General features: G+C 40.1%; 1 protein-coding gene across 12 annotated transcripts in view; it reads left to right on the top strand.

Moving 5' to 3' along the window:
• Positions 1–13,528, top strand: part of LOC143364149 (echinoderm microtubule-associated protein-like 2) — a 497,449-nt gene that overhangs the window by 173,814 nt on the left and 310,107 nt on the right. For 11 of the 12 annotated variants that reach the window (XM_076804737.1, XM_076804768.1, XM_076804680.1 and 8 more), the window contains one exon: positions 10,037–10,199. In XM_076804737.1, coding sequence (XP_076660852.1) covers positions 10,037–10,199 — 163 coding nt within the window. Of the gene's footprint in view, positions 1–10,036; positions 10,200–10,936; positions 11,035–13,528 lie in introns of those variants that run through there. The other variant, XM_076804935.1, reaches the window with a different exon arrangement.

The raw sequence follows: 13,528 nt of genomic DNA, 5'->3' as shown, positions 1-13,528 counted from the left end.
TGCTTCTCGGCATCCGATTTTCATCTCGTCTCGATCGCACCACGCCCTCACTATTATAGTTTACGCGAGTGTGTTTACATTAAAGAGTTTATATAACGTTACACCCGTGCTTGGTGACTCTTTCTATCCTTCCTTTGCTCTCTTGGCCATTCTCTCCCGTTCCTTCCTTCACATTTTCACTCATTGGCAATTCCGAGCTCCCTCCTGTGTTCGCACCCGATCCTATTTCCCATACAGTCCACTCCCCAAAATTCTCGTCCCGGGTTCCCGAACACACACAAAGCTTCCTTAGTGCATAATACAGTGATACGACATAAAGTTTGGAGATGATTTATCTTTCTTGCAGAGGGAAATAAATCCATTGATATTACCAACCACTGCTGGTGCCCCATTAGTAGTTATGGCCGACAGCTTGTGCAAAGGCATATCTATCAACTCTGCATATGCTCTAAATGAGCCGTTTATTTTGAAAGTGGCCTAAGTCCATTTGTCAATTATTTTTTGTTGCCCGTAATTACGTGTACAACTTCAAGTTAGCTGTCAGAAACAAGATTTGCGGTTAAGTACATTCAGAGTATATACAATAATTTTGGACACAAGTTTTCGCAGTTAGTTCAGTAATTAAAACCATCATTTTGAAAGTGGCCTAAGTCCAATCCATTATTGATAATGTCCGAGGGACATTATCAAAAAGTGCCGGAAAGGTAATAACTTTATTCTAAATGAATTGAAACAAGAGGATTCATATCAACAAAATTTTTGGAGGACACAATTTTTAAAAGGGTAAAGAATTATAACGGAGGAACAATAAATTGGTTTAAAATATGCTGAATACGTTTTTTGAGAGATGAGTCATATATAAAATTTTCTATAAGACATCAATAGATGAGAATGCAAAGTTTAAAATTCTGGATTTATTACCACGTCGGGGTAGACCAAGAAAGTTCGAAAATATTGTATTGACACCACTTTATAAAAATATAAGACGAATTAAAACAGTGAAATTCAAGGACATGATGGACTTACTACGATACATACCACCGGAGCACCATGACTTCTTCAAATCCCTCCCGCATACACAAGATGTAGATGAGCAGTAAATTGTTATGTAATTTATGTAGTTAGAAAATGTCCCGAATTGCATAAATTGTGTTTTTGAAGTGTTGTAAACATATATATATATCTTTGATCCCTATGCACCAAAGACCCCTACAATCTATTGAGCACTTTGATCCCTAATAATTGTCACTTTTCACACGAACGAATATCCCAACTCACGGATTTTCGTAGACACGGACGAGCCCCCAAGATTGTAGGGATCTTTGGTGCATAGGGATCAAAGACGAAAATCAAAGCAACAACATTTAATGATACAGAATATATATGGTTATGAAAAACAAAAATTAAACAACATGAACTCGCTCGATCGCTTTCTCACTCCTAAACTCGCTCTCTCTCTCTAAACTCGCTTCTCGACCTCTCGCACGACTCTTCACGCCTTCATTCATACCAATAACATAGACATGCACTCCGATCTACAATTCGTAGGACCCACGAGTCAAGGATCCCACACATTGTATCCTATACGTATATTTTTAATTTTATTGAAACACAAACCCAGTTCTCAGTTTACCTAATCTCACTTTAAGTATAAGTGGACTTAAGCCACTTTCAAAATAAACGACTCAAATATTGTTACGAGTATCGATATGTTACGATATCGAGACATCGCGCCGAATGGTCTTCGTTGCCACGTCGTCTTATTGTTAGGTGACGACGATACAACGGAGGCATGAGAGAGTCGGTTGACGAACGCCGTTGAGGGAAGACACAAAGCTGAGTTCTCCTCCTCTATTTAATAAAGGTTTATTGGTATTTCATACGTTTTATTCATTGAAGATGCCCCGAACCCGTAACAATATGTTATAGATTTCCTCACCTGTTGTTCGTCCCCTTATCGGTAATATTTTCAGTAGATCTTCTTTTTCAGTACGAAAAACAGTTACTAAATAACATTCTCACCATAACGGCTAACTGTGCTGTGTCTGATATATCTGTAGACTCGTCAAATTGTAGTGAAAACCAGTCAAATATTAATTTCCAAGTCACTTTTCAACAGAGTTTGAATGTCTTTTCAAATAGCATGTATTCTTCTTGTGACGGTGTTATCCGACAACTATAAATCTTGTATTGCTGACATAATCTCACGTTTGTTAAAAAATCCCTCAAACAAGCAATCGGCGCTATCCAGAAATGCTTCTTTTAACAGCTGACCATCTTGGAAAAGCTTGTTCTTGATGGGATCACGGGTGAATAAAATGAAGTGAACTCGTTCGCTCGTACGTGTTCTTAAAGCACTCGCGTCGCTCGGTTGCGTCTGTTTGCATCGAGTGCTCGGAACCGACTGTGTGTCCGCTTTTCCATAACGAATACGAATACGAAGATTCGACAGTCGACTGTTTGACAAAAGACGGCTGCCCTCGGAACCGATATTCGAGTGTTTCTCTGCAGCCTTCCGAGGACAGTCGCCGCCGCCGCGCCGATACAATGTATGCATGTCGGTAGGCTAGCGGCGTGTTCGGTGAACGGGCCGCCGCACAGTGCGGACAAGTCGGCACATCTCACTACATTTTTATTTGACGATGCACGAAAATTTCCTTTGGCAGAACTCTTTATTAGCAGGAAATGCATATTATTATTCATTTAACAATTTTTTTTATGCATAAAAATAATTTTTTTTTCAACTTATTAATTTTATTGTTACATTTAATTTTTTGTGACTAACTACCATTGCACATGCATTAGTAACCAAATTTAGATTTTTGTAAAAAAATTTGGCCATGGAGGCACTCTCTAAAGTGCCAAAAATCGAAAAATGTTATATTAACTGTAATTGAGTGTGCAATAATAATTCTGTGTAATGGAAACTTCTTACCAAGGAATATGCATTCTTTATACATTTAATAAAGTAGATTTATTTTTTGTACAAATTTTCAACGGTGGTTTTATTTGTTAATTGCATATAAAACTTCAAATTAACATAAAACAAACACGGCAAAATATATCCTGAGATTCATGCATATTCGGATACTTTACTTATTATAGTTTAAGAATTTCATAGTTTTGTCTGCGACTTTTTGCGACTCTCAATTTTATAAACTTTTTAAGAAGTGTCCATACCTTTCCTTTAGGATCTATCGTGGAAAATTTGTTATTTTATTTTTAAATGTATTAGTTATATTGTTAAATTTCATTTTCTGTGAATAATTAACAATAAGTATACATTTGTAAACAAATTTGGTCGTAAAAAATGTTGCCATTTGTTCGCCACCGTTACAGTGGGGAATTTACTGGGAAAGTTCAATATTCGTGTATATCACGATATGAAATACATTTCTTTTGCAAAACATGCGTATTAGGATGGAAATTGTTAATAATAATCATATAATAATCATTTTTATGCATAATACAATTTTGCAATAATTATATATCAATCATTTTTATGTATTTTTAATTTGTTTTCAATATATGTTTTATAACTATTGAAAAAGTAATAAGAATGTAAGGATAGATCGAGATGTGCAAGATCACGAGAGTCAATGATTTTGGGTCGCAATCAAAGTACTGAGAATGACTCGGATAGCGAATAGCGTTTTGTTAAGTTTATTCATTTTATTCACTAGTATTATAATTTGTTTAAGTTTATTATTGTTAATTTTACGGACTTCCGTTTCCGGTTGCGAGAGAGATTGGCGTGCATAGTGAGCGGAGAAGTGTTTGTTGAGAGAAAGTGAAGAGTGAGAGGTGAGAGAGTGTGGGAGAAGAGAGCGAGAGGAATAGGGGTAGCTGGGCAAAAAAAGGGGAAGAGTGAAAAAGGGAGCTGGAAGGTGTGAGAAAGGTGGAAGTGAGTGAGTGATTGGAGGTTAGGTTGGCGGCATCCTTCGTGCGGCGAACGCGGGAGTAGAGAGAAGGAGTGGTAGGTGGCGCTGATTGGTGGCGATAGGGTCAGGAGGAAAGCGGGAAATTTGAAGGTAGTATAGGTAGTGAGAGTAAGAGGAAGAAATGAGTAACAGAGGGGAAGGGGAAATGGAAGGTGGGAAGGGGGAGAGGGGTGAGGGGGGAAAGCCGACGGTCACGGAAAAGATAGGGAGAGGGGGAGGAAGTAGTGGGAGCAGTTTTGACAACCTATGGAAGAAAAGGGGGAGGGAGAAAGGGGATGAGGGGGACGACGAGGGAGAAGGGGAAAGTGGAATATTTAAAAAGAGTGCGAAGACGAAGAGGTCGCCGAAGGAGGTTCGGAAAGAGACGAAAGGGTTAGTCAAGGGTTGGGAGAACTTGATTAGAGAGATGATGGCGGGGTTGAGGGAAATAAAAGAAGGGATGAGGGAAATGAAGGAGGAGATGGCGGAGATGAAGGAAATAAAAGAGGGGATGAGGGAAATGAAGGAGAGTATGACGGAGATGAGGGAAATAAAAGAGGAGTTGAGGGAGATGAAAGAGGAGCTGGAGAAAGAGAGAGCGGGGAGAAGAAGGGAGAGAGAGAAGTAGGAAGAGGAAAGGAGGGAAGACGTGGAATAGAGGGAAAGGCTAGAGAAAAGAATGGAAGGACTAGAGGGAAAGGTGGAGAAGGTAGAGAGGGAAGGGAGGGAAAAGGGGGGAGAAGGGATAGACGATAGGATGGGGAAGGGGGAAGTAGAGGAGAATAGAAGGAGGATAAGGAGGATGGAGGTAAAACAGGATAGAAAGGAGAGGGAGGAGAGGAGAAACAACGTGGTAATAAGGGGGATTCGAGCGGAGGTTGAGGGCATGGAAACTGAGGTGAAGAGGGTGTGGGAGGTGATGAGTCTGAAGGACGAGGGAATTAAGGAGATAAGAAAGATAGGAGGGGTGGGAAAGGAGGGGAGAGGGATGGTACTGGTGAAGATGGTGGACAGGGAACAGAAAAGGAAGGTGATGAGGGAAAGGGGTAAGTTAAGAGGGAAAAAGGAAAGGTTAGATGACGACCTGACGGAGGAAGAGAGAAGAGCAAGGTGGAAAATTGAAAGGGAAGCGGAGAAGGAGAGGAGGGAAGGAAGGAGTGTACAGGTGGGGTACATGAAAATGTGGGTGAATGGAAAGTTGAAGCAATAGGACGAAATAGAAGAAAGTTGGTTAGATGAGCAGGGAAACGGGCAGGGGAGGTAAAGGGGTGGGAGGGAGGGAAAGAAGGGGGAAAGGAAGGGAAGAAGAGGGAAAGGGAGGTTAAGGTGACATTCTGGAATGTGGCGGGATTGAGGAACAAGGACGAAGACTTCTGGAAAGGGTTGGAGGAGTGGGATGTGATAATATTGATGGAGACATGGCTAGAGGAGAGAGGATGGGAACAGGTAAGGAGTAGGATGCCAAGAGGGTATGTATGGGAAGTGCAGTGGGCAAGGAGAGAGGAAAAGATGGGGAGGGCAAAGGGGGGTATGCTAATGGGAATAAGGAAGGAGATAGAGACGGTGAGGGGGGAAGGGGGAGGAAGGGAGGGGGAGATGGGTATAAAGATGAGGATAGAGGGGGGATGGTGGAAGGTAATTGGGGTGTATGTAAATGGGGACTTGCGGGAGAAGTTGGAGGTGCTGGGAGAATGGATAGAAGGGAGAGAAAAAGGTGTGAGGGTGATTATAGGGGGGGATTTTAATGCGAGGACGGGAAGAGAAGGGGGTGGGATAGGAGGGGAAATGAAGATGAGGAAAAAGGGAAAGGGAGTAGGAAATCCAAAGATGAGAGGATAAATGCAGAAGGAAGGAGGTTGTGCGGGTATTTAGAGGAGAGGGGGTGGGGGATACTAAATGGGAACGTAAAGGGAGATGAGTTAGGGGAGTGGACGTTCATAGGAAAGAGGGGGAATTCGGTGATAAATTATATAATGGGAGATGAAGATACGAGGGATGGGGTGAAAAGGATGGAGGTTGGGGAAAGGGTGGACTCAGATCACCTGCCCCTGACGGTATGGCTTAAGGGAGAAAGGGTAGGGTGAAAAAGGAGGGGTGAGGGAGGGAGGAGAAGGCTGATGGGGTGTTGGACGGAAGAAGGGGTGGAGGAGTTCATGGGGAAATTTGGGAAGAAGGATGGGGAAGGGAAGGGAGTAGAGGAGGATTGGAGAGAATTGAAGGGTAGAGTAAAGGAGGCATTAGAGGAAATGGGGAAGAAGAAAAGAGGGGAGAGGAAAGGTTGGTGGGATGAGGACTGTAAAGAAGAAAAAAAGAAGGTGAGGCAGGAGTTGAGGAGATGGAAAAAGAGGGGAGGAGAGGGGATAGAAGTAAAGGAGAAGAAGTTAGCGTACAAGAAACTATGCGAGGAGAAGAAGAAAAAGGAGAGGGAAAAGTGGGAAAGAGAGGTGGAGGGCATAAAAACGGAAAGGCAGGTATGGCAGCTGATAAGGAAGGAAAGGAGGAAAGGGTCACGGGTGGATGAAAGAATAAGGATGGACGAGTGGGATAAACATTTTAGGGAATTATTGGGGGGAGTAGAGTGGAGGGTGAGGAAGGGAGAGGCAAAAAGGAGAGATGAGGATGGAGAAGAGGAAATAGAAAGGGGAGAGATCAGCAGGGTGGTGAAGGGTTTGAAAGAGGGAAAAGCGGCAGGTGGGGATGGGATACCGAACGAGGTGTGGAAGTATGGAGGGGAAGAAGTGGAGGAGTGGCTATGGAGGGTGTGCAATAGGGTATGGAAAGGGGAAGGATGGCCGGATGATTGGACGGAGGGGGTAGTGGTACCAGTAGCGAAGAAAAGGGAAAGTAGAAAGGTGGGGGACTACAGAGGAGTAACGCTAACGCAAACGGCATATAAGGTGTATGCAGCGATTTTGGCAGAAAGACTAAGAAAAGAAGTGGAGGGGAAGAGGATACTGCCAGACAGTCAGACGGGTTTCAGGAAAGGGTTGGGATGTATGGATAATATTTACGTGCTGAATCATATAGTGAATAGGCAGGTGAGGAGGAAGGAAAGAAAGTTGGTAGTGTTGTTTGTAGACCTGAAAGCGGCGTTTGACTCGGTGGATAGGGATGTATTGGTGGGGGAGTTGAGGAGAAAGGGGGTGAGGGAAGGGTTAATAGGGAGATGTGAGGAGATGCTAAGGGAAACGAGAGGCAAGGTAAGAGTAGGGGACGAGGAAGGGGAAATGTTTTGGACAGCAAGAGGGGTGAGGCAGGGGTGTCCGCTAAGTCCTCTGTTGTTCACGCTGTTATTGGCGGACATAGACGAGGAACTCGAAAGGGGTGGATGGGGAGGGGTGAAAGTGGGAGGAAGAAGAGTATACACCTTAGCGTATGCGGACGATATAGCGATGCTGGCGGAAGAGGAGGAAGGGATGAAAGGGATGATAGGGGTGCTAGAGCGCTATATGGATAGGAAAAGGCTGCAGCTAAACGCGGAAAAGTCAAAGATAATGAGGTGTAGGAGGGGAGGGGGACGGTGGAAGAAGGTGACGTGGTTGTGGAAAGGTAAGGCACTAGAGGAGGTCAGTAGGTATAGGTATCTAGGATATGTAATAAAGAGGGATGGGGGTCAGGAAGAGCAAGTGGCGGAAAGGATAAGGAAGGGGGCGGCAGTGATGGGACAAGTGTGGGGAATAGGGAAGAGGAGGTTTGGAAAGGACTGGGGTAGGAGGATTTGGCTTTTTGATAAATTAGTGTGGCCGGTGATGAGTTACGGAGTAGAAATATGGGGGTGGAAGGAAAGGGAGGGTATGGAAAGGATGCAGGAGAGATACTTAAAGTGGGTGTTAGAAGTAGAAAAGTGTACGCCAGGGTATATGGTTAGGGAAGAATTGCAAAGAGAGTTAATGAGGGGCAGGGCGGGGTTGAGGGCATGGGGGTATGAAAAGAAGTTAAGAGAGGGCAAAGGAGGGGAATTAGCGAGATTGTGTTGGGAAGAGATGAGAGGGAGGGAAAGGAGGGGAGTAGTAAGAGAAGGGTGGGAGAAGGAAAGACGGGATTTCTTTGAGGATAAGGGGTGGACAATACAGGAGATGGAGGAAATGATGGAGGAGAGGAGAGAGGAGGTAAGTGGGGAGCTGGTAAAAAGGGAGAAGGAAAGGCAGAGGGAGGAAAGGTGGGAAAAGATAAAGAAATCAAGATATAATAAGTGGTATGGGATGGTAAAGGGGGAGGGTCTGCCGGGATACTTAAAGAAAGGATGGGGGGAGAGTAGATGGCAGAGGGTGGCAAAGTTTAGGTTAGGAAATGGTATGAAAGAGGGAAAATATTGGATGGATTAGGAGGAGAGAAAATGTAGAGTGTGTGGATGGATAAGTGAGACGTGGGAGCATGTATGGGAGGAATGTATGAGGCTGGATGAGGAAGGAGGTTGGCAGGAGAAGATGGGGGAAGTGTTGGATGATGAGGGGGGAGGGGAGAAGTGGATGAGGAGGGTGGAGGAATGGAGGGAAGGTGCAAATGGAGGATTGGGATGAATGGGGAGCGACCGGATGAGGGGGTCCGCGGGATAGGGAAGGGGAGGTGTAGGAGGAGGAGTGTGTGTGCGTGTGGGTGCGTGAGAGAAAAGAGTGGTATGCTATGTTTTATTTGTTAGTCTTTTTTCCTTGCTGATGACAAATTTACGGCAGTTATTTATTTTATTTATTTTACATAATGTAATAGATTAAATGTATTTTATTTTATTTTATTATATTGTATTTATGGCGAGCGGTATGGCGAGCGTTATAGTTGATTTGTTATATTTTATTTTATTTTGATATATTGTTATTATTTTATATTTTTAGGTCCGTTTTTTTTAGGTTATTATGCGTATGATATTGAAAAGCGACAAGTAGCTCTCTCTCTCTCTCTCTCTATCGGTGTAACTAGGGGTATGCGATGTTGCGAGTGGAAGGAGTGTAACCCTGAGGGGAACAATAAATGAATATATATATTGTTAATTTTACATATGGTTCATTGATTATCAATTTTTTTCTAAACTTTTTAGTTTTTAAAAATAAATTTGGTAATTTTAATAATACATTTTTTTTTCTAAAAATTTTTTTTTTTTGTTAAAATTAGTAACTATATTGGTAAATATAATTGTTTGTAAAAAATTTCCTCTATATATACATTAATAACCAAACTACGAAAAGTGCCGAAAACAGGTCTTTTGTCCGCACTGTGCGCCGCCACGTCTTCTTTGCGAGCATCTGAAAAATTTTTAAAGAAGCAAGAGTGGCATTTTTAGATTTCACCACAGGCCTAGTGAAAACCGACTGTTGGGTTGATTTTAGTTGATTTATTTTCTTCCTTCTTACTTCAGATTTATGTGGATAGCTCGTATTAAAAGTGGCATGGATTGTCTGGAAGTGACCTCCAACATTATGTTTTTTGGCACTGCAATGCTATTAAATAATTATCTTTAAAATTGACAAAACAACATGATTCCTCCTAGTCAGTGTTAATATTATAGGTTCGTTTTCTTTTACTTGATTCACGTATTTTGGGATTAAAATAACAAAGTATTTAAAAACAATGAAGTAGGAGACACTGTATAAAAAATATTGGCATATAACTAGGAATAAATAATGACCGAGATAAAATGTATTAAATATATTGGTGCGTGCGTTTTCTTCGGTTTACTTTCTGGAACTGTCGCTGCTTCGCCTCGCTCGGCTCAGCGTCGCTGGTCTAAACAAATGCTATCGCCAAACAAAATTCGATATTCGCTTTTTAGCTATGTAAGCCTTGATACCATTTACATGTGGACTTTTTCGAAATATGTTTTCAAAAACAGTTATCTGAAATTATTTGCAAACAAATACGCGTATATTAAATATTAAAAACTTTTGTTTCACTTTTTACATAACATTTTATTGAAAACTTAAATTTTTTTATCGTGGTGGTACAGTGGCGGGTACACGTAAAACGGTCGCCGCGCCGGGCGCCACGGTGCTTGCGGGCATAGGATTGGGGACCCCTGGTCGGTAGGACTAGCGCTCGGCGGAGCCGACGATACGATACAGACCTGAAATTGTTCACAATTTTTAATTTTTAATTTTTAACTTTCAATTTTTGTATGTTTCTAGGTAATCATAATTCAGCTCCGCAAAAGGATTTACGCTTGCGCCAAACTAACAGCTCTTGTCTGAGGAATTCGCCTACCTCAGGATCTTCTCAGGATGTTCGGGATACGATTTCCAGTCCACGGAGGCCAGTTACTTATACACATTCGTCACAGCTTCCTCAAAGGTATATGTTATGTGTAATACGTATTTTTATTTCAAGTATTTATGAAATTATGTGTAGTATTTTCCACTAAATGTCATTATAGATTATTGTATGTACAAATATAACTGCAATGCGTGCTCGATAACTTGCCCGTTTTCGCGGTTCTAAAGTAGGCATGTTCAACATGACCGTCGGAGTCCCATTCAGTGCTGGGCAAAATAGTATTTGAAATAGAAAATACTAAATAGTTTATTTTGTTTTTAAAGCATTCCTATAATCATGCAAATCAATTATTTTATTTATAAGAAAAAGTTTTTAAAATACTATTTAAAAATAGTATTTTATTTGGAAAATATTGAAAATAGTGAGATTTATTTTGTAGGACTGTGTAAAATAGTATTTCAAATAGTTGATAGTAACTTATACTTTTCTGATATTTTATTGCGTGTAATGTTATTACGATATTGTCGTCCGTTTATCAACACGTTACATGTAAATATTCGTAATTAAGCTACAAATAATACTTTGTTAACTATTATAGTTTCTTATATTAAAAATTATAATTTATAATATTAACTATTTGCTCAACTTATTTTTATTGTAAGGAAATATTTCAAATACATATTTGAAATACAACAGTAAAATATTTTATTTGCTGAAATTTTTCGTTCTATTTAAAGTAGTATTTTATTTGATTCGCATTAAATTATACTATTTAAAATAGTATTTTCAATATTTTTTCTCGAAAATTTGCCCAGGTCTGGTCCCATTACAACAATGATGCTAATACAATATCCCAAAAAACGATGACTATATTACTAGACAAACTGTTCAAAGAAAGATATAACATTAAACAGTGAGTAGTTTAATATTCAAAACTTTTACTTTGCCGATCTGTTTTTATTTTTTTTTCGAGATTAAACAAATGGATTTGTCAGGTACAATACTAAGGAATTGTTTAGTTAACAATAGTACAAATTTTATTTACATAGTTTACGATATTTGTTAAGTAATATTAGTTAATATTCGGAAACTTAGAAATGTATTAACTTTCGCGAGTTTTTATGCTTCAGTATTCGAAGGTAATGTTTGTTTATTGTTGGAATTTATTTCATAAATAGAACAAAATGAATCTGTTATTTCTTTAGAAGGAAGGATGGTTTGAATCGGCTTTTGATATACATTGTATCTGCAGTTAATATACATCGTATGTTGTCCCCGGCATGGGACCCTCGATTCTCTGATGTTCATATTGGACTGTTGCTCCTCTGTTTCGTTTTCTTGTTTCATTCGCGACGTTTCTCTCAAACCGTAAAGACGTGTCTGACGACGTGCTATTAGAGAATCTATTCAAATATAATCTCTATTCCGTATACTGTAAAAGAGTGTGCTTTCATTATATATACACCCATATCCCAATATTTATGAACACAATCCCTACTACGTCGTTGTGTTTTGATATTCGTAACATCCACTTTTCATAATTGCATGCAAAAGGGATACTAGTTTTAATATGCGCAAAGGGCCTAGCCGATTAAGATGGTCAAAACTGCCCTTAGAGGTTTTTCAATGATTAATGAACCATTCGAAAGCTGACCCAGAAAAACCCCTCTGAGCAAAATTTCAACCCCCTATCTTGCCCGTGAGGGTAGTTACAGGGTAAATTAGATTTCGCGCTTTTCCGCGGATTTCCCACACTCTGATGCTTCGTAAAATTCTGAAAAAAATGTGGCATATTTTGGATCCTAAGACAGATTTTTGAGAATTTTTCCAGATTTTTTTCTTGCAAACTGTGGTCGTAAAAAATGAAAAACCTCAAAAAAATCGGAAAAATGTACATTTCTCAAAAATATGAAAACATGCTATTTTGCTGTTTAGTGCCCCGATAAAGTACCATAACAGGCAGTGTCGGAGTGATATAAATAAAAGTTAGTTAAAAATGTTACCTCAATATTTTTAAAACATTAAAAAAATATTGTTAAAATCACATAAATAAACCATATAAGAAATTGAAAAAATAAAGATGACGTATGGAAAAAAACTTTCCCACCGACGGGATTCCAACACCAGCGTATCCGCTCCGTAGCCCGACGCCCTAACCGCTGTGCCAACCGGCGATGTTGTAAACGTTCCGAACATTCTGGTATATATCGCACAAAATACAATCCATTTTTTCTCTTAAAACATTTCTTAGGTCAAACACTTACTTGTTTCAATGTAACAATGTTTAAAATGACTTAATATATACCTGCGATAAAACCAACAAGTGTAACTTTCCTCCTAATAGCAGAAACGGCGAAAAAATTCCCACACTCTGAAATCTAATTTACCCTGTAACTACCCTCACGGGCAAGATAGAGGGTTGAAATTTTGCTCAGAGGGGTTTTTCTGGGTCAGCTTTCGAATGGTTCATTAATCATTGAAAAACCTCTAAGGGCAGTTTTGACCATCTTAATCGGCTAGGCCCTTTTTTGTGACTTTTTATTTTATCAAAGCAAATTTTTCACGATGAAATCTTCATCGTACATAATTAACGTAGATCTACAAAATGCACGTTTTAAATGTTCATTATAGGCACAGATAAAAAAGTTGAAAAAATTGACTTTTTCTTTTTTCTTCACAATTCCGACCAATAGCAGTTTTTTTTTCAAAATTTCGTTTACCCGATACTCAGAAAACTTAGTACGTCTTCTAACATGTCAAGAAATTTTATCTCATTTGGTTCAGTTTTAAGAAAATTATGCGATTTTTAAATATATTCAAATACTTATGCACGGTAGTGTATGTTCTATTTATGAAAATGTTCTATCTACGTTAATTAATGTAGAACTTCATTCTTTATTGAAAGTGAAGGAACTGGGTTAGGTAGACGGATGCCTTCGAATAAGTATTCAAATCAGGTTTTTGTGACTGAGTCGTTACTTTATTAAAGTGATGTCGCGATAGCGTCCGGGGTAGATTGATTAGCGCGATTGTAAATCTACAACTGGACTATAACTCGGCGCAACTGAACTTTTACTCGACAGTGACAGAATGTAGCTGAATTCTAACTCGGCTGTGACTAGTCTCGACTGACTTTTTTAACTCGATTGAGATTCGGTTGTGACTACACTCGCGTCGGTAGTCTCTGCCTTATATCTCCAAAAACGCTTGTCGTCTGATTGGTGGAAGTCCTTTCGAGGAACTTCCACCAATCAGTGAATTTTGCATAACACGCCCACGTTCCACGCCCCTCGTGCGTGAGAAGGGCGAGCGCGTCGTTTCGTTGAAAATCTAATTTTGGTGTCTTCCGGGCCCAGTGCTAAGTGCGGTACGTGACTGCTGGCTTACGTCAACGGGTCCAGCTTTCC

This window comes from Halictus rubicundus, chromosome 1 (genome assembly GCF_050948215.1).
Source record: "Halictus rubicundus isolate RS-2024b chromosome 1, iyHalRubi1_principal, whole genome shotgun sequence".
NCBI classification, from domain to species: Eukaryota; Metazoa; Arthropoda; class Insecta; order Hymenoptera; family Halictidae; genus Halictus; species Halictus rubicundus.
This window is presented reverse-complemented; position numbering and strand designations above follow the sequence as displayed.